The sequence below is a fragment of the Drosophila ananassae genome, chromosome 2R, assembly GCF_017639315.1.
Source record: "Drosophila ananassae strain 14024-0371.13 chromosome 2R, ASM1763931v2, whole genome shotgun sequence".
NCBI classification, from domain to species: Eukaryota; Metazoa; Arthropoda; class Insecta; order Diptera; family Drosophilidae; genus Drosophila; species Drosophila ananassae.
In genome coordinates this window covers 22752362-22772415 of record NC_057928.1, presented here as the reverse complement: position 1 = coordinate 22772415, position 20054 = coordinate 22752362, and the positions used below count along the sequence as shown (strand labels likewise).

The 20054-nt window shown below is 45.0% G+C and overlaps 3 protein-coding genes across 3 annotated transcripts; 2 read left to right on the top strand and 1 right to left on the bottom strand.

Moving 5' to 3' along the window:
• The first annotated feature begins 2676 nt into the window (after window positions 1-2676).
• Window positions 2677-9897, top strand: LOC6507807 (tyrosine-protein phosphatase non-receptor type 23). The gene is made up of 9 exons (XM_001956351.4): window positions 2677-3069; window positions 3735-4484; window positions 4552-7419; window positions 7478-7966; window positions 8029-8700; window positions 8771-8952; window positions 9011-9198; window positions 9263-9382; window positions 9442-9897. The coding sequence occupies exons 1-9, from the start codon at window positions 2986-2988 to the stop codon at window positions 9552-9554; spliced, it is 5466 nt and encodes a 1821-aa protein (XP_001956387.1). The 5' UTR covers window positions 2677-2985; the 3' UTR covers window positions 9555-9897.
• Window positions 9898-10784: 887 nt separating this feature from the next.
• LOC26514008 (alpha-1,3-mannosyl-glycoprotein 4-beta-N-acetylglucosaminyltransferase B) lies at window positions 10785-15880 on the bottom strand. The gene is made up of 4 exons (XM_001956353.4): window positions 15504-15880; window positions 14899-14972; window positions 14733-14818; window positions 10785-14459 (listed from the first exon to the last, which is right to left on the bottom strand). The coding sequence occupies exon 4, from the start codon at window positions 14279-14281 to the stop codon at window positions 12518-12520; it is 1764 nt and encodes a 587-aa protein (XP_001956389.1). The 5' UTR covers window positions 14282-14459; window positions 14733-14818; window positions 14899-14972; window positions 15504-15880; the 3' UTR covers window positions 10785-12517.
• Window positions 15881-16107: 227 nt separating this feature from the next.
• On the top strand, window positions 16108-19959 carry LOC6507809 (tRNA-splicing endonuclease subunit Sen34). The gene is made up of 6 exons (XM_001956354.4): window positions 16108-16261; window positions 16319-16405; window positions 16469-16729; window positions 16786-16893; window positions 16959-17292; window positions 19888-19959. The coding sequence occupies exons 1-5, from the start codon at window positions 16213-16215 to the stop codon at window positions 17279-17281; spliced, it is 828 nt and encodes a 275-aa protein (XP_001956390.1). The 5' UTR covers window positions 16108-16212; the 3' UTR covers window positions 17282-17292; window positions 19888-19959.
• Window positions 19960-20054: the final 95 nt, after the last annotated feature.

Sequence of the window (20054 nt, the reverse complement as noted above, 5' to 3'; positions counted from 1 at the left end):
CTCCATCAATCTGCATCAAAACCTAAAAACGAAATATTTTTTAGATTTTTTGTCAAATTTTCTGAAGGGTCCCCTTCGAAAATGAAGAAAAGTTCATGGAGCCACATTATGGCCCCCAGCGATGGCTATATCTTCGGCAATATTCATCCGATTCTTAAACGGAATACCTTAAACGATTCGTGGATGGATTCTCCATCAATCTGCATCAAACCCTAAAAACAAAATATTTTTTTTATATTTTTTGTCAAATTTTCTGGAGGGTCCCCTTTGAAAATCAACAAAAGTGCATGGAGCCACTGTATGGCCCCCATCGATGGTCATATCTTAGGCAATATTCATCCGATTCTTAAACGGAATACCTTAATCGATTCGCGGATAGATTCTCCATCAATCTGCATCAAAACATAGAAACAAAATATTTTTTAGATTTTTTGTCAAATTTTCTGGAGGGTCCCCTTCGAAAATCAACAAAAGTGCATGGAGCCACTATATGGCCCCCAGCGATGGTCATATCTTTGGCAATATTGATCCGATTCTTGAGAGGAATACCTTAAACGATTCGTGGATGGATTCTCCATCAATCTGCATCAAAACCTAGGAACAAAATATTTTTTAGATTTTTTGTCAACATTTCTGGAGGGTCCCCTTCGAAAATGAAGAAAAGTTCATGGAGCCACATTATGGCCCCCAGCGATGGCTATATCTTTGGCAATATTCATCCGATTCTTAAACGGAATACCTTAAACCAGGGGTGCCCAAGCACTGCTTATGACAGAGCAAATTCCAATACCTATGCACAAAAGCACAAATACATATGAGCGATAGTTTTTTTTTTTTTTTCTATCGTATCACTGAAAAAAATTTTTGTAACATTTTCAACAGAAAAAAAAAAAAAAATTTTTTTCGGATAATTGAGAATTAATTTTAGGATTATAATTATTTTCAATATGCTCAATTATTTTTCGAATTTTTTTTACTGCGCTTCCATATCGGCTTGTGACGCAGATACTTTAGCATAGCATTTAATAAAATGCCTTTCCAAATTAATTTTTTTGTTTCCGCTTATTATTATATTACATATAATACATTGCTGCTCGCAAAGAAAATTTTCGACAAAGAAAAAATGCATCGTTCCACAGTCAACCATTCTGTCCAAAACCTCAACAAGAAGTGATTTCTTGCAGTGAAAAGTTTTCGGCAATCCAACAACAAAATGCCAGAAAAGTGTTGAAACTGTTTAAGTGTTATTAAACTACGAAAAATTGTTATTGTAATTTGCCTTGCCTATACTGGGAGCAGCACACGTATATGATTTTGCTCTACCCATATGACAGAGCAATCCAACAACAAAGGAGGAACGAGAGCAATGGGACTGGGCATCCCTGCCTTAAACGATTCGTGGATGGATTCTCCACCAATCTGTATCAAAACCTAGAAACAAAATATTTTTTAGATTTTTTGTCAAATTTTCTGGAGAGTCCCCTCGATAATGAAGAAAAGTTCATGGAGCCACATTATGGCCCCCAGCGATGGCTATATCTTTGGAAATATTCATCCGATTCTTGAACGGAATACCTTAAACGATTCGTGGATGGATTTTCCATCAATCTGCATCAAAACCAAAGAACAAAATATTTTTTAGATTTTTTGTCAACATTTCTGGAGGGTCCCCTTCGAAAACCCACAAAAGTGCATGGAGCCACTATATGACCCCCAGCGATGGCTATATCTTTGGCAATATTCACCCGATTCTTGAGCGCAATACCTTAATCGATTCGCGGATAGATTCTCTATCAATCTGCATCAAAACCTAGGAACAAAATATTTTTTAGATTTTTTGTCAAATTTTCTGGAGAGTCCCCTCGATAATGAAGAAAAGTTCATGGAGCCACATTATGGCCCCCAGCGATGGCTATATCTTTGGCAATATTCATCCGATCCTCAAGCGGAATACCTTAAACGATTTGTGGATGGATTCTCCATCAATCTGCATCAAAACATAGAAACAAAATATTTTTTAGATTTTTTGTCAAATTTTCTGGAGGGTCCCCTTCGAAAATCAACAAAAGTGCATGGAGCCACTATATGACCCCCAGCGATGGCTATATCTTTGGAAATATTCATCCGATCCTTAAGCGGAATACCTTAATCGATTCGTGGATGGATTCTCCATCAATCTGCTTCAAAACCTAGGAACAAAATATTTTTTAGATTTTTTGTCAAATTTTCTGGAGGGTCCCCTTCGAAAATGAAGAAAAGTGCATGGAGCCACTGTATGGCCCCCATCGATGGTCATATCTTTGGCAATAATCATCCGATTCTTGAGAGGAATACCTTAATCGATTCGCGGATAGATTCTTCATCAATCTGCATCAAAACATAGAAACAAAATATTTTTTAGATTTTTTGTCAAATTTTCTGAAGGGTCCCCTTCGAAAATGAAGAAAAGTTCATGGAGCCACATTATGGCCCCATGCCAAGGCCATATCTTGGACAATATTGATCAGATTCTGGTGCGGAATACCTTAAATGATTCGTGGATCGATTCTCTGTCAATCTGCGTTAAAATCTGAATTCGGATTTATATATCGAATGTGTATGCAATGTTTTCTTATGTGTCCCTTAAAAAATATGCGTATTTTTCTTTTTTTTTTGTTAGTTTAATTAAAGCTGTATCAAAGCTTAAAAGATCAATATTTTAGCAGAATTAGATTCAATTAAACTGCAATATTTCATTAAGAAGTAAGCAACTAAATATTTTTAAAATTTTTAAAATTCCGTTACTTTTCACCATCCAAAGTTTCAAGCCAACGAGTACTTTCCAGAAACTGCAGTGAGGCATTTTCAGTGCAGTCAGAAACGGTCACACTGGGATCAATTATTTTTACTTGTAGCCGACTTTTGTTTTGTTTTAATTAAATTGATTGCCAGCCAATTGCTAAAATTCACTAAAGTTGACTAAAGCAGAAGGAGGGCAGACACACGATGGAGGCGGTGCCGCGCTTGCATATGCTTTGGTTCGCCCTAAAATCGAGTCCTGAAGGCACCTCGTTTGCGGCTTTGAAAAAGGTAATAAGAGCGGTGGGGCGATCGGAAAAAAGTTAAGAGAGCTCTGAGGGAAATAAAAACAAAACAATATGAGGGGCAATTAGTTAACCCAATTTATCGGACAACTAAGAATATGCGTCGCTACTTGGCGTCACATGCAGAGTTCCTTGTGCTGCAGTGGCTCCGACTTTCTGTCGTGGGAGGAGGCACCGTTCCTTCACTTTTTAAGCTCTCTTTGTCTGGCGCTGAGTCATCGTCATCTGATTAGCAGGCCAGAATACCAGGCCATTTAACAAATAAAAAGCAATAAACCTACGTTTATTGTAAGAGGTGGGATTTAAGTCAATGGGATGTTGAAATAAAGCTAAAACTCCTGGAGAGAAAAAGAATCTGAAGACTACATCCTAAGGATAAGGTTCTAGCAGCTTTAGAAACCTAACTTCTGTATATTTTTTATGTTTTTATAATAAATTGTATAGAATATAGATATTATACCTAGTTCGTAGTACAAACTTTGCACCATTATCTCCCAATCTTCCAAACAATAGCGTGATTCGCTCATTATTCCCATGATGGGCTATGCAACTTAGTCATGGCAGCTTTCCGATTCTGTTTATTCCCTTTTTCTAATTAATCTCCTTTTTGGCAAGATCTTGTAAACCTTTCTAATTATCCCATACTTTCAGTACATTGCTGAATTCTACCATGAGGACCCGGAGACCTACTCCAAGGAAGTCCATGCCCTGGAGACGCTACGCAACCAGGCCATGCGTACGACCAAGGACGGAGCACCGGTGATGAAGCGCTATTACTGCCAGCTCCACGCCCTCCAAAACCGGTTTCCCCAGCTGGCGGACCGGGCCATATTCACTTTCACCTGGAAGGATCTCTACCACAGTGCCGTGCACGAGGTGACCGACCTTCGGTTCGAGAGGGCGGCTGTGCTCTTCAACATCGCCGCCTCACACACCCAATCCGGAGCCTCGGTGACTCGCGGGGATGTCGATGGCATGAAGATGGCCTGCACCCACTTCCAGGCCGCCGCCTGGGCTTATGGAGAGCTGCGAGAGCGCTACGCGAATGTCAACAGTGGTGGGGACTTCATGACCCAGGAGCTGCTGGTCTTTCAGCAACAGGTGTGCTTCGCCCAGGCTCAGGAGTGCATCCTGGAGAAGTCCCTGATTGACAACAGAAAGCCCCACGTTGTGGCCAAAGTGACAGCCCAGATTGTAGTCTATTACGGAGCTGCCCTGGCTGCCCTGCTCACCGGCGGTGATGACGGGCCCGTAGCCCAGGTCATCGACAGTTCCGTCTATAAGCTGTGGAAGAAGTACGTCCGTTTCAAAATCAACTACTTGAACTGCATCCTCTACCTGTACCAGGGACAGCATGCGGAGGAGAAGCGTCAGATGGGCGAAAGGGTGACCCTCTACCAGGTTAGTGACTGATACTTTACTTACTAAGTCCTTATTTTTCTAATATCTATGATTATCTGACTGACAGGCCTCTTGGGATAAGCTGGAGGAGGCCCGGAAGGAGTCCAAGGGCCTGCCCGACCAGCGGGAGATCAACGAATCCCTAAGCTTCACCGCCGATGTCGTGGAGGCCAAACGGAAAAATGCCAAAAACGAAAACGAGTTCATCTACCACGAGGCGGTGCCAGAACTGTCCACGATTGCGGCCGTTCAGGGCGCCAACTTGGTGAATGGAATCGGGTTTCAGGTGACAGATGAGGAGCATGCCGGACCGGATATCTTTGCCAGACTGGTGCCGATGAAAGCGCACGAGGCCAGCTCCCTGTACAGCGAAGAGAAGGCCAAGGTTCTGCGGAAGTATGGAGGATTGCTGGAGGAGAAGGACACCCAGCTGGAGGCCTACATGAGCTCCCTTACCCTAGACAATCTAAATATCAACGAGGAGCAGGCCAACAAGCTGCCCCAGGGCATCGTGGATCGATGTGCCGCCTTGAATGCCAACAAAACGGCGATAAGCGATCTGGTGGAGGCCATGTCCCAGCTGGCCGAGATAACCGCCGATGTGGAGACCAATCTCAGCGAGCTATCGCACATGCTGGAGGCCGAAACCCAAGCAGAGAGGGAGTTCCAGGCAGCCAGTGGTGTTCAACGAACTCCAAACGCCCACATAACCGAGTTGTCGCGAGAGTTCCAGAAGTACAGTGAAGCCCACGCTCGAGCGGGAGAGTCCAACAACACGCTGAGAAAGGCAATGAGCCTGCACGTGAATAACCTGAAGATCCTGGCCAGACCGCTGCCCGAAATCCAGCAGCTAATGCCCAAGCTAAGCTCGGAGCTGAACACCACCGAGATCTTCAGGGACGTGAAGCTCATCCTGAACAAAGTCAACGAGATGAAGGCCCAACGCGCCCAGTTCCATGCGGACCTGAGAATCGCCATCAACGAGGACGACATCACGGGAAAGGTGATAGCCCATGGGGGTCAGGAGGGGCTGCAGGCGCTCTTTGCCACCGAGCTGGCCAAGCACGACAAGATCACCCAGTTGCTGGACCAAAACATGCTCGCCCAGGCGAACATCCTGCAAGCCCTCACCGAAAACTACGCCAAGGCGGCACCGGTGCTGAAGACACTCCAGGACGTGAAGCAGAAGCGGGAGCACTTCTACAGTTCCCTGGCTGCCTCTTATGATGTTTATGAGGATCTCCTGGCCAAGTCCGCCAAAGGCTTGGAGTTCTACAAAAAGCTGGCCGGCAACGTCCAGAAACTATTGACCCGTTTCCGTTCGGCCAGAGATGTCCAATCCGAGGAGCGGCAGCAAAGGATGCAGAGCGTCAAGGCGGCCACTCCGCCGGTGGTCAGTAGACCGGCCCAGGAGGCAGCTCCGCCCACGACAACTGTTAGCAGCACGCCCAAGCTAAGGGATTACCTGAAAGCCAAGGCGGCCATGGCAGATATCGCCAATCCAACCGCACCAGGGTTCGTGCCTACTGTTCGTCCTGTTCCCGTCGGCTCGGAAAACCCCACCCAGGCCGCCTGTTCCACCTACGCCACTGCTCCGCCCAACGAGCCCCCGCCACCCTACAGCCTCCAGCAGCAGCAGTATTTCGATCCCAGTGCCGCCGGCTATACGAATCCCATGTACCAGCAGCAGCAGCAGAACATTGCTCCGCCGGCCTACAAGGCCCAGGCATCGCCCAACTCCCAGACCCTCCACGGAGCCATGGGCCAGCTCAGCTTGCAGCCGGATGCCAATACGGGAGCTTATAGCTATGGCTACCCGAGTGGAGCCGTTCCACCACTGGCCTACGCTGCGCCTGGAACGGCACCTGGAGCAGTGGCTTCTTCCTCGGCGGCGCAGGGTTTCAACTACCAGCAGCCCCTGTATGTGGCCACTTCAGTGAACCCCAACCCAAGTCCCAGCCACGGAGAGGTGTCCCTGCAGGCTCCCTATGTGGTCAACCAGGCATCGAATCCTTATCCGGGGACTGGCGGATATCCTGGGCAGAACTATCAACAACCAGGAGCGTATAACCAAACCTCTTCTGGCTATGGAGCAGGACAGCAAGCCCAGCAACCTCTGAGCTATGCTCCGAATCAGACTCAGGCTTCGGGATATCCTCAAGTACCAACCTCCCAGCAGCAGCCTGCTGGGTATCCGCAGACGCAACAACCAAGTGGATATCCGCAGTCTCAGACTCCACAGCAGGTGTCCACTGGATACCCACAATCGCAGACTCCTCAGCAGCAATCTGCCGGCTATCCCCAATCCCAGACTCCACAGCAGCTGCCTACTGGTTATCCCCAATCTCAGCCCAACTCTGCATATGCCCAGGCCGCAGGTTACACCCAATCTCCGGCATCACAACAGCAGGCCACCGGATACCCCCAATCCGCCACGCCTCAGCTACAGCCCACTGGATACCCCCAGGCACAAACTCCACAGCAGCCACTGGCTTATGCCCAACAAGGAGCTGGTTACGTTCCCCAACAGCCCACGCTATATCCATCTCAGGCAGTACAGTCATCGCCTCAGCCCACGGCAGGGCTTCCATCCTCGCCAGCTACTGCTGCTGCCGCTCCTGTTGTGCCAGCTCCTGGAGGGTCTCCTGCTCTGCCCCCTGTTGCTCCAAGCCAAGCCTCCATCCCCCCTCAAGTTCCTGCATCTTCACAAGCTTCTTCGGCCACCTACATCAGCTACTCCAACCATCCGGGGTACAGCTTCAATCCCCAGACCGGAAACTACGAGTACAGCAGTGGATATCAGCAGGACAATAGTGCTCTGAAGGGAGCCCAGGCATCCCAGGGCTACCAGTTCAGCCAGAGTGGCAAGCAGCAGGCAGTGGGTACCACGGACTCGGAGAACGCCAACCGCAGTAATCCTGCCACAGGTTTCGATGTAAGAATAATTCCAACATAATTGGAGACAAGATTAGCAAGATTTCTCTCCCATTTAGTCACCCATCATCTCCCACACCAAGGCAAGTCAATCAGCCAAAGACGCCACTTCCACCGGCGGGAATCCGGAGTCATCCAACTACTTTACAACCCAATACGGCTACCAAGGCAACGGTCAGCAACAACAGCCGGAACATCAGCAGCAGCAGGCTACTCCCACGCATCAGGCCAATCCCACAGGATCCATTTACATCCAAAGTGGTGCCAGCAGCGTTGCCAATACCCAGACGACTACAAGTGGGCCTCCCTACGCATCCTCCACCAGCTCGGCTGCTCCACAAGTGCCGGAGGTGAAGGCTCAGCCGGTGGCCCACAAGACCAAGAGCAATGTGGATTTGCTGAGCGACCTGGACATCGATTGTTCCGCCTCTGTGCCGCCGCCAATGCTGCCGCAGCCCGTGCTCCAGCCGCAGGTGGTGCCGGCAGCCACTCCCACTCCCCCAGCGAGTCAGGTGTCCGCGCCAGTGAAATCTGAACCTGTTGTGGAGGTGAGATCATAAAATTCTATGAACTACTTTGTCATTACAACTATATTTTTTTGATATTTCAGCCGCCATCAGAGTCCACCTCCCCACAGATCCCTCCAGCAGTAGCAGAAGAGACCACATTGGCATCAGTACCTGCTCCTGCTTCTGCCCGGCGATCTAGCTTGGGCAACCTTTCCAACTGCTCGGATCTGAGCTCGCTGGAGAACTTCGACTGGGACTCAGTCTCCCTGACGCATTCCGCTACCGAGAAGCCGACCAAACCAGCAACATCTGCCAGCAATGGCACTTCCAGCAATTTCGCATTCCAAACCGAGACATTCACGGACGAGAAGACGACCAAGTATTTCCAAAAGGAGGTGGAGAGCTACGAGAAGCTTTTGGAGAATCTGCACGTCAAGATGCTGAATGGGACGACCCAACTGGGCGCCAAGTGGCAGGAGCTGCAGAAGATACTGGATAAGGAATCAGCCACCAATAAGCGATCCACCACCATTGCGAAGCTGTTTCCGGAGAAGAATCGCTCCCTCGACTGTCTGCCCTACGATCATGCCAGGGTCAAGCTGGACAAGCAGACCGACGACTACATCAACGCCGCCTACATGAAGAACCTGAGTGTCGGGTGTCCCAACTTCATTGTGGCCCAGACGCCGCAGGCCAACACCATCAATGACTTCTGGTCGATGATCTGGTCGGAGAAGTCGCGTTCCGTGGTCTGTTTGCACACCACCAATGAGGTAGATTGGAATATGGACTTAATTTCTTAATTATCACTAAAATTGTCCTCTAATCACTATTTCCTTTCAGTTATTTGATCCCTACTGGCCTCAAGCCCTGGACCAACCCACACACTATGATGACTTCACGGTGACCTGCGTGAAAATCCAGCAACTGAGCCATTCCACAGAGTACCAACTCAAATTGTCCATGCATGGAGCAGATGCTGTGCTGGATTTGTCTCTCCTACAGCTTAAAAAGTGGACCAAGGGGTAGCCCAATCTCTTAATCCAAAATATATATAACTAAAGTATGATTTCTTATTCTCAGATCCCCCGCTCAACTGCTGGGTGTGGCTGAAAATGCCTTGGATACCCATCGGGAGCGTTGTCGGGCAGCTAACACACCTAATTCTCCGCTCATCCTTAACTGTCTGACGGGTTCTGAGCGCTCCGAACTGGTGGTCATTGGTGTATGCGCTCTCATAGCCACACAGAGCAAGCAACCAATTTTGATAAGTACGTACTATTATAATCTTTAGCTACAAGTTTTAAACAAAAAATATTTCTTCTATTTCCTTAGATGTGGTGGACGTTTGGTCTCGCATTTCCTCACAGCGCCAGAACTCCCTTCGAGATGCCGGCATCCTGGAACAGTCCATGCAGATAGTGCTCTGCAATGCCCACAACGTGCTAAACAAACGTAACAAAATACAAACCAATAAAGAAACAAAGTATATTATAACTTTGTCTTCCAACTAGGTGGTATAATGACCTCATATCAGATGAAGATGGCCCCGCAGGTGACCGCCAAGGAGCAGCAGGAGACCAAGGATCCGCTCAACGAATTGGATGCACTTTGGAAGCTTAAATAAACGACTGACAAAGCTACACACATTTAATAATCAAATGAAAGTATTTATACAAATAATCTACTGTGCAAGACATATTTATAAACAAAGGACATTGTTGCAAACAATTTATAAACGGAAGAGAAGGATAAGAGTATTGGAAGGAATGTCGAAATCATTTTGTAATCTATATTGTATTGTAATCGTCTCTATCAACTGTTATATGGAATGTATTTCGAACGAATCGTGATGTTAATGGGATATTTTCAGAGTTTCAAAACTATACTAAAAATATTATATAGAAATTTAGATCCGGAAGAGGATACTGTCAAACATTTATAAAACAATAAAGTGCGTTAAAAATCAAGATCTCTGAAGTGTTATTTGTCAAAATCTATATATTGAATCTTATTTGTGAGAACCATCATGAAGGTGATCAAGATTCGTTGGAGAGCCTGCTGCGCCTGGGCCGTTGTTTTAATCTACTTGGGAGTGGTCCTGGTGTTTTTTGGTTTGAATTACACGGAGATCCAACCCATAGAGCCACTTTCCATTGAAAATGCCACCAAATCAGGCTACAAGTTGGCTGAAGGAAGTCCAAGGAAGGATTTCAGAGCTGATCCGGCAATGAGACCTCTTATTAATTATGGCCAGGGTAGGATGGGTGTTAAGGACGTCATTGGAATCCCATCTAGGCCCAGGATTGCTAGAGATGGTGCTCAAGACTATGTCCTCAAGATGGTGCAAGGTCTGATCCAAAACATGACTCCCAAGCAGCAGAGTACATCCCGATTGTGATTTTTGTGGGTGAGAGTGATAATCTAGCCTTTGGCAAGGACTTGGTCGGTCCTTATATATGTGACTGCCTCTTCCTATTATCTGGATAATCCTCTTAGATGTGATGCACTATTATCCCGACATCTGGAGCCTCAATGTCACGTAGCAGGATGACCGGAAAAAGATGACACTGGAGGGGATTTCTGGACTTCAACCTTAACTTTGCCGTCCTGCACAGCCTCTTCCAGTTAGGCAATCAGTGCAGTTTCATCCTTAGTCCCTATTCCTATAAATCCTAACTATATTTAGGAATGCCTTGACAGGACTCTGGTCTGTAAATAGGTTTCTGTTTCTAAAAAAGTTGTTATATCTTCAGGGATCTCTCTGAAATATCTTTTATAATTTGTATCTTTTTTGAATTCTTTGTAGAATCTTTTACCAAGACCCTAAGCTTTATTTAATTTTAAAAAATACACATTTTTCTTTTTCAAATATTTGAATTATTTATTAAACTTATACACACAATACACGCAATACTTGTTCAAGTTTGATTTCGATTAAGCTTTAAGTTGTCCCAACGCCTTAAGAATAATTGTAAAAATAATTCGTATCCTTGTGTCGAGGCTGGGAGGCAGGGATCAGATGGATAGGATGGGATAATAAGCTATAATTATGTAAAATTCAAGTCAGTTTCTTCAACATTCGATTGCACTTTTTATGAACTATTATTGTTGCTTGCTAATATTTCTATTTCTATTAATTTCTTTTGGCAAAAACGAGTGTCTGTGGCGAGAGAGCGTGTGCTGTAAATTATTGTTTCGCGAACATGACACTGGGGTTATATAAAAAAATATATATATATTTATTATATATTGTATATACTATATATATGCAGTAGTAAGTATATGCAAAACACTTTTTAATTTGTTCATTTTCTCGAAAGCAGTCTACAATTTTGTTAAATATTCATTATACAGAGGCATATATCGAAAAATAAAATAAGAAAAGGAACCAAAGCTAAAAATATTTATATGCCACTATATATTACAATTCTCGTTACTCAACAGGAACCAAGTTTTTAAGGTCTTTTATATTTATTTATTTATTTTATTTAATTTTAAGTTAGAGTCTATCAAAAAATTTGGCGTTTCCAATTAGTTAAACCAATTATTTTTAATTTTTAATATTTTAGTTCGTATATAAAAACCGATATACTAAGACTTTTGTTTTTGGAATTTTGCTCTTTTCTCCGATAATGTATATATATTTTTGTAATTCGTTTCTTTTTTAATATTTTGTTATGCAAAAATTATTAACAAATCACAGTAAATAAGCAACAATGCTAAAAAATCGTGTCATTATATTATGCTTCAGGGATATATATTCGTATAGTTATGGCTTTGTTTTCGAGTTGGCTTTATATAACTGATACAGAGATTAACTGAATAATTGTAGTATAATTAACATAAATATTAAACCATAATTACAAAGATTAAACTAAAATTCTTGAGAACTGTGAGATTATTCAGCAAGTTTGGATGATAACCGAGTTGGAATGTTTTTTGTTCGGCTGTCAATAAAAAAAGGATAACACTTAGAACTAAACAAAAGATTCAATATTCGAGTACATAAGGGGGGAGGGGGAGTACATAAAAGCCACTTCAGTTACATAACACACAACTTGACCTACTTGGAAGGGGGCACTTGCAGTTTTTAAAATCCCAAAGGACATTCGCAGGAGAGAGCATCGGGTTTCAATAAGTCTAGTAGCGATCTGCAAGCCAACCATATCGTCCAGGAGATGATTAACGCTTAAGTTAAAGAAACCCTAACAAATTGGTTCTGGGGGACATGAAAGTCAAGGACTTTCTTCAAGGACTCTTTACTTACAGCTAGGAGAGTGAGGAGAGTTACATTTCGGGAGATTATATACACATTGAGATAATAAAGGGCAAAAGCATCGTTCAAAAAATATACACACAGATTTACAGACACCAGGATGGATCGATTCATCAACTTTGAGAGCAGTTTTTAGAAAAATATTAGAAGTTCTTGGAAAAATACAGAAAAGGGAGATTCGAATTGGGGATCTCCCTTCGAAAGGGGGATTAGAAAGATCCATTGACCCTAAGAGATATAGACGAATTGGATTAGTGGATAGGCGCTTCCTAGTCCTCCAGATCTTGACGCTCCCGGTGGCGATGCAATAATCAGCTGCCCGCCACGAACTTCGGCTTGGCCGCATTCACCTCCGACTTGGGATCACTGCCCCACTCCTGCAGCTCGATCTCGCTGAGCAGGGCCCAGTTCTCGCTGTCGCTGTGGACGTGCAGGCGCAGCTCCTTGATGGCACCGATCTTAGCATCCAGCTGGCCCTCGGCCACGCCCATGCTGTCGAACGCGCCCACCACCAGATAGCCATCCGTGGTGGTGTTGTAGTTACTCCAGACGGAAGAGTTCTCGCTCAGCGTGTCCGCCGGCAGCAGTTCCACCGTCGTATTGTAGAACCTGTCCGACGGATGCTCCGAGTTCCCGCTCCGGAACAGATAGCGCCGCAGTTGCGTCGGTCTTTCGAATATGATCTGCACCAGATCTCCGGGCTGGGGCAGCAGGCCCCAGAAGTAGGACTCGCCGCGGTAGGCTCGTTTCAGGACGTAGTTCTTATACGGAGCTATGTTGGACTTGACCAGAGCCGGGGGATTGTGGGTGTGGGCGTAGTACTGGGGCACCTTGCTGCCGAACTGCTTGTCCTTGAGCTTTTGGACCTTTCCCTTCAGGGAGGAGCTAGTGCCAATGTGCTGGAATAGAGACTTCCGGAAGTGCTGCCAGTACTTGGCCTTCTCCTGGTTGCAGTGCTTCTGGTCCTTGTCCGTCCGACAGACCTTCGACTCTATGAAGTAGGTGAGCAGCCAGTCCACCGGCTTGTCGTTGTAGAACATCTGAAAGTAGGTGATCAAGTAGGGCAGCTCCGCGCTCTTAAACATCTTCCCGATGAAGCCGAGCTGGCAGAAGTCCAACACGAACCAGGCGGGCTGATCGGGCTTCGTCAAGGCGCTCTTGATCAGGGCGAATTTCTTCATGGTTGTAATGAACTGCCTCTTGGTGAGTATATCATCCTCCAGCTGGACGTAGAAGGTGCCCTTGGAGTGGGCATAGGCCATAAGGTAGGCAAAGTCGAGATTCTGTTTGCTGCGCCACTTCACCCGCTCGAGAGGATCGTTCAGGGTGATGCGGAGCCGTTCAAAGTTGGGATAGTAACTGGGTGCTGGCGCTATAATATCAATCAGTCCATTCTCCACCTGCTGCTCGAAACTAGTCTCGATTTTCCGGGCTATCAGCTGGACAGCTTCCGGATCCGTCTCGCCAATGTAGACTATGATGAGGGTTTCGTTCTGCTCCTCGTCGTTCATGTTTTCGATTAGATTGTGCAGCGTGCCAAGGAGATACGATTGCTTCTCCCTCCGCACCGTGGGCACTCCCAGGACAATGCTGACATCCGTTCGCCCCTTGCTCTGCAAGTAGGCGGGGCGCAAGGATCCCGCATCGTCGAGGAGATGAGGCAGGAAATGATAAGCGTTCGGCAGACGAATGTTCTGGTTCCTGGTCAGGGATCCATTCGCTCCTCCACCTCTGTTTATATGAGAGGCGTTCCTCAGAAGCTGTCTGGCCTCGGGACTCAGGCCATCCAGGACGTTCACCACCTGCAGTGGAGGAGGTGGCGGAGCACTGGCCGTTATCGTTGTGTTTGCGGTTTGCAGCTGGCCGAGATACTGCGAGAGCAGAGCCACGTCCTCCTGCCGGGCACGGTACATGGACTCCAGGTACTGCAGCCGCATATGACACTCGGCCAGGCGTTGTGTCAGCGACTGTTCGGTGGATAACTCGGGTGCCATCACCATTAGGATCACAATGCAGGGTGCCAGCACCAGGGCCGTCACAATCAGCATACAGTTCCGCTGCCTTATCTTGAACATATTGTCCCCAGCTCCGTTTACGGATTATTAAATTAATTAAATAACTATATGCCGAGGGGCTGGGCTGCTTCCGCTTCTAGTTTGCCTTTTGGCTTTGGTTCTTCTTGCTTGTTGTTGTGCTGGCGCCGTTCCCTTGGGTCGGCTGTCATCCTCATTCCTCCTATGACTAATGCAGGCGCTGCAATAGAAAGAAAGCACTTAGTAGATGCACTCGAAAAAATATAACTATAGTTTGAACAAGAAATGAAGGAGTATACTATTCTCCTAAATATGATTCCATAAATCAGTAGCCTTGGATGGAATGGAAATCTATCATTCACACTCGAGTTATGGCTATGGTTTCTTTTAATGGTCGATTATTGTTTCGTGTGTGGTGGGCGCTCTTCTGAAGGTCGCAACGTTTAACGTTTCTTTGTAGCTGGCTGCCTTGCCTCGCCTCGCATTTCCTTACCCGAGTTGCTGGATTAACGACGTCGGTGGAGGTGGTGGTTGCAGTGATGACGATGCCGGCAGCTGTCGCAATTCTCGCCACATGACCTGGCCATGGGTATGGAATAATAATAATGGTTATATACTGCGCACTCGAGACGCTGTCAAGCTAGCTGACTTGAACTTACATGGCCAAGAGCCCAGGAACCTTTGTTCTGCTCCTCCTCCTCGCCGCCGCCTGCGTTCGATTCGATCGGTGGGTCTGAAAAGAGGAGGGAAGCAGTTTTTTTTTTACTAAAAATGGCCCACAAGGCATGAGGTTTTTGGGATAGGAGCCATTGTGGGGGATTATTAATTCCCAGTGCAGAGGGGATTCGTCTAGAAAGACCACTCCCTGGGACTTCGTCCTAGTCCTAGTCCCTTATCGTGACAAGTTACAAGCTCATTAAATAAACATCCCTTGAGGCATAATTAGACTTTAATTTGCTAATTATTTTAATTAATTTTTAAGCTTGGAATTCACGTTTTCCTCTCAGAAAGGGTATCAAAAATTCGTAATAATTCAAGACCACTGGTATAGACCAATGTGCGAACAATAACAATAGGCGTATTCCCATCTTCGCATTACGTTTAGCATACGCTGGGCAAAAGTAAACAATAAACCGAAAGATAAATAGAAAAATAAACAACAGAACCAAAAATTCGCACCCACCCACCCATGTCCACACCCACCCCCCACAATCGCCCGCCCGCTGCCCCCAAGCGGGCGGAAGGGCAAATTAATACTACTCACAATTAATTAATACTCAAATAGATGTATTAACAAGCACTAAATAGGAACAGATTAATTTTAGCTATTTATTTTATCCATTTATGTATATTTTGTACACTGGGTGTTGTCGTTGTCTTCTTCTTGCCAGTGCCCTTTTTCGCCGTTGCCCGATTTTTTAGCCATACGGGCTATTCGAACGCACTTTTCGTTGCCTGCCCACTTTCTTTCACATTGTTGCGTGCCGTTGCCGTGGTGTTATGTAAATTATGTGTAATTTGTTGCAGCACCGCGATTGTTTAATGTTATATACAGCTGGGAATTGGCGAGCAAAAACAACAGGCAGCAACAACAAACGGTCAGCAGTGTGACCAGTGCTGGTAAGGCAACAATACTTTTCTAGAGATGGGACTTTGTAAGAAATTACATTGACTTAACAGAGAGGCAAATGTTATTTTAACATTCTGTTAACAAAACCACAAGAATCCAGTTTCAAACACAATGTTTTACATTGTAACTTTCTGATTCTTTGTAATAATTAAGATATATCAGAAAATAAAGTAGCTTAGAAATGAAATTCTGAATTTCTATACTATTAAGCTTCGAGTTCTTTAAGTTTATCGAAAAGGCTAGATTTTTAGGTTTACATTTTTCTTACAGCTAGAAACGGCAACACTGAAAACAACAGGTCTCTCTCGGGCAACAATAAGAGGAATTTTCTTTCTTTTGAAAAATGTATTTAACTCTTCTAAATGGCACCGGTTATGTATTCAACGTGGATGGTATACAAATAACTATTAAATAAGGTAGTAATAAACTTAAACCCACTCTTTCTTAAGATTACATGGAGCTGCGAACAAAACATCGGATAATGGGTGCTCCTGTGGGCACAGCGAACACCAAGGGCTGGAGTCCCAATCAGTCCAGTGGGTTACTTTTTTTATAAATTAAATCCTAATAGGCATACAAGAAGGACTTCTCTACTTCAGATTTACCTGTAGAGCTGACGAAATTCGAAACCCAGTTGGTGTTGGAGGAGCACATAGCCAAACTGGTGGATAAGTCAGAGGCGTTAAAGTCTGTCCCCTCAGCAGATGAACTACTGGAGTGGAAGGCGCAGTTTGAATCCCGTATTTCAGGGCAGTCGGAAACTCTAAAGGCGGAAAAACTACGGGAAACAGAACGGTATATGGATAAAATCCTGGCGGGGAAGCGCAAGAAGTTGGTCAAGCAGGGGCAACTGGATAAAGGTTGGTTAGATGTAATGGTAATTGACCATGACTCTCTTATTGAATCTTTTTTTCAGCTGCTGCCCTAAGAGGTGAAGACATCCTTGAGGAAATCTCCCAAAACTTCAAGTTTGATCCTCAAAACGCTCTGGTGGAAGTGCCGTGTGAACATCTCGGCAAGCATTGTAGGTTCCAGAGAACTCCAGAGAAACCTATCACAAAAAATGATTCCTCTTTTAATGTTTCCCAGTTGCCAAAATTGTTAGCCATCCCCTCCTGGACACAAGCTCTTTGAAATATCGCATTTTTAAGGATCTGTGGAAGCGAGGAAAGTTCGTGACTTCCGGGGATGCCTTTGGAGCAGATTTTCTCGTCTACCCCGGGGATCCTCTCATCTATCACGCCTCGCACATTGTCATTGTCCAGGAGACACCGCTAATCAAGCCACTAGACCTGGTGGCCAAGGTCCGTCTGTCAGTGATTGTGAACAAGAGCTGTGTCTTTGCCTTTGGCGCCGAGGATGGCGAGGAAATCTATTACCAGTCTGTGACTTGGTGCAATCCCAGCAAGTGAGATGGTACTAGGCAAGTATTGTTTAATTTTTAATTCATGTATTATTTATTAAATAATTCATTTTTATTTTTTTATTTAAAACTCTGACTTGTCAGAGATGTCTCTGATTTCTGAGACAACCCAAGAGTATTATTTTAAGAGGGAAATTGGATACAATAACAGAGACCTCAGCGCCATCGCTGCTTCCGCTCCCGCTCCCGCTCCCTCTCCCGCTCTGCTCTGTGGCCTCTCCGTGGGAGCAGGAGGAGCAGCAGCAGCTGATTTGTGTCTCCCACTTGCGGTCGGAATCGAACCCAGTACACTTGCTACATTTCGGTTTATTTTATATCCACGGCATCCACCATGAGGTGATAGTTCCAGTTTTAGTGCAGGGACAAAATAACAAGTTTTGTTTAATTAATTAGTGACACTAAATGGTGTTATATGTATTCCGAAGGCCCCACTGTCTCACACTCGACATCATTTGCGTATTTTTTTTAACAAATTTGTGCTGAATTCTTTATTTTATTATAGAAATAACAGTGATAATATACTATAATAGATTAAATATAATTAGATTAAAATAATTAGATTAAATTGAACCTTTTTAATAGTCTCGAATAGGGAAGGTTCTACAATATGAGTCATTTAATTATCAAATTCAGTACAATTTTAATTCACTGTACTTTGCTGGCTCCAATTCAGAACATGGGAGGCAGGCAGTGGGATCTATATTCCCCCTTTTTTTTCTAAAAATAGATTTATTATACTAGAAAAATTTCAATTTCTTAATTTTGATATATTTAAAATATATTTATAATTCACTCCCCCTGTAAATAATTTAAACGGCGCTCATGAAACCCCACACCCAGGCCCCCACCCAACCATGTGTGCCGCTGGCGACGTTGCCAGCTGTGATATACTGATTGGAACTATACAGAGGGGGGTCTTTCAAATTGAAATTTCTCGTGGTCCAGTATCAAAACAGAGAAAATTGTAATCTTTAATTCGCATTGTTGCTCACTTTTACCGCTTTTCTCAGAGCGTTGCGTATAACTCTCCCCATGACTCTGTCTCATGGACTCGACTCACGAGCGGCTTTCGCTCACGAGCGGGATTTGATCTGCATAGGACAGATGAGAATAGGGTCAGGTGTGTCAAAAGTAACAGGTGATTGGCATGAAAGAGGAGCGGAAAGGGAGAGAAAAGAGAATGTAGACTGGGAGTAGGGGGCGTAAGAGCGAGCCAGACCCGGAGACGGAGACGGAGCCGGCTTTTCTCCCAAGCTTGTTGTTATTGTTTACAGGATCTCTTGATATTTTGATCTGATTTGTTTTTGAGTCAAATTATAATTCTTATTTGGAATAGGAATACATTTTTGTACGACAGTTGGAAATATTTTTGAATTTCAATCCCCTTTAACCACTCCATTCTTATCATTTAATTTAATCCAAGCACACTATTTTTTAGTGTTGGCGTGACCCGAAACTTTCTTATCACTAATTCTAACTAACGACTCTCGGTCGCCAGGGGCGAACTCGCTCGGCACTCGACACTCGGCACATGTGTTTTAAATCGATGTCGGAGCAGAATATTTTTACTATTTAATATTTACCACCTTTTATAGTTTTGTTTACCATCTTCCGCATTTCAGACATTTGTCTGTCTCTCCTCTCCGGCCAGAAAACACTCTTTCCCCCTTTCAATAAAAGATATCTCGCATCTGGCAATGCCGTTTAACAACTGTACTTTCGAGAGTCAGCTCACGACACACAAACCACCACCACCACCACCACTACCACCATACATACAACACAACACACCACCACCGTTGCGGACGTGAGCGCATGACCAGAAAACATTTCTCCCGTATAGAGACTGAAAAATTGGTGCGCTGGCAGCGGAGCGGCAGCGTAATTCGATCGAAGCGATTTGCTCAGCAGAGCTAAAACCCAGGCCTGTGTCTCATTTCGAGTTTTTCAACGTTAGCGAGCGGACTGCAGGAGAAAAATCAACAATCCAAGAGACGGAACAGTGAGGGAAAGCACCCACGGCACTGAATTTTCTTTGGCGCTCCGGTGAGAAGATAATTTCACACGAAAAAGTGCGCTCCGGAGCGGGAAAAACAATAACAAATATAAAAACCAACAAGAGACCACGTTAATAAAACGCACAAAAACGTTTCGAAAAAAAATTGAAGCAAAAAGGAATACTGTTCGACGACGACACTGTACAATTTATAATTTTCAATATTGTGCGTTCAACGACGAGTCCGATTACGGCTGTATGTGTGTATGGTGTATGGTGTGTTGTGTGTGTGCGGTTTTGTGCTTGAATTATCGGCCAGAGTGTTCATGTTCGTGATCAGTAGGTTGGCGTTCTGAAAAAAAAATGTGTATTTTTGTGGTTTGCGCGCTATTTTTGTGGGGATATAAGGCCCAGCAACAAATTATTTGAAACAGAAATTTTTCGTCTGAAAAGTCTCGGGGCCAACAACAAAATTCCTGCGAGCGCACACATGCGTTGTCTCGTTCTCGCGAGAGCAACCGAATATGGGAGAATAAGAGTGAGAGGGAGAGCACAATACTAACATGTACTCTTTTTCTTTTTTTTGTTCTCTGTTTCAGTTTCGTGGGAAGCGGCGAGGAGCAAGAAGCAGCATTAGCAGAGCAAGAGAAGGAGGAGGACCAGGAGAGGAGGAAGGAGGAGAGGAGCAGGAGGGGATTTTGGAAAAAAATCCCAGATTTAAAGAGTTTATCCTTTCTGGAACCAGGTGAAAAACAGCCGTCGTCGT

What these genes read in the sequence shown, in the direction of transcription:
- LOC26514008 (XM_001956353.4), bottom strand. Translation starts at nt 14,281, where the DNA reads ATGTTCAAGATAAGGCAGCGGAACTGTATGCTGATTGTGACGGCCCTG.
- LOC6507807 (XM_001956351.4), top strand. Translation starts at nt 2,986, where the DNA reads ATGGAGGCGGTGCCGCGCTTGCATATGCTTTGGTTCGCCCTAAAATCG. An exon ending in AATCTGAACCTGTTGTGGAG is followed by an intron (nt 7,967 to 8,028) that starts GTGAGATCATAA and finishes TTGATATTTCAG; the next exon opens with CCGCCATCAGAGTCCACCTC. An exon ending in GTTTGCACACCACCAATGAG is followed by an intron (nt 8,701 to 8,770) that starts GTAGATTGGAAT and finishes ATTTCCTTTCAG; the next exon opens with TTATTTGATCCCTACTGGCC.
- LOC6507809 (XM_001956354.4), top strand. Translation starts at nt 16,213, where the DNA reads ATGTATTTAACTCTTCTAAATGGCACCGGTTATGTATTCAACGTGGAT. An exon ending in TTATGTATTCAACGTGGATG is followed by an intron (nt 16,262 to 16,318) that starts GTATACAAATAA and finishes CTCTTTCTTAAG; the next exon opens with ATTACATGGAGCTGCGAACA. An exon ending in TGAACATCTCGGCAAGCATT is followed by an intron (nt 16,894 to 16,958) that starts GTAGGTTCCAGA and finishes AATGTTTCCCAG; the next exon opens with TTGCCAAAATTGTTAGCCAT.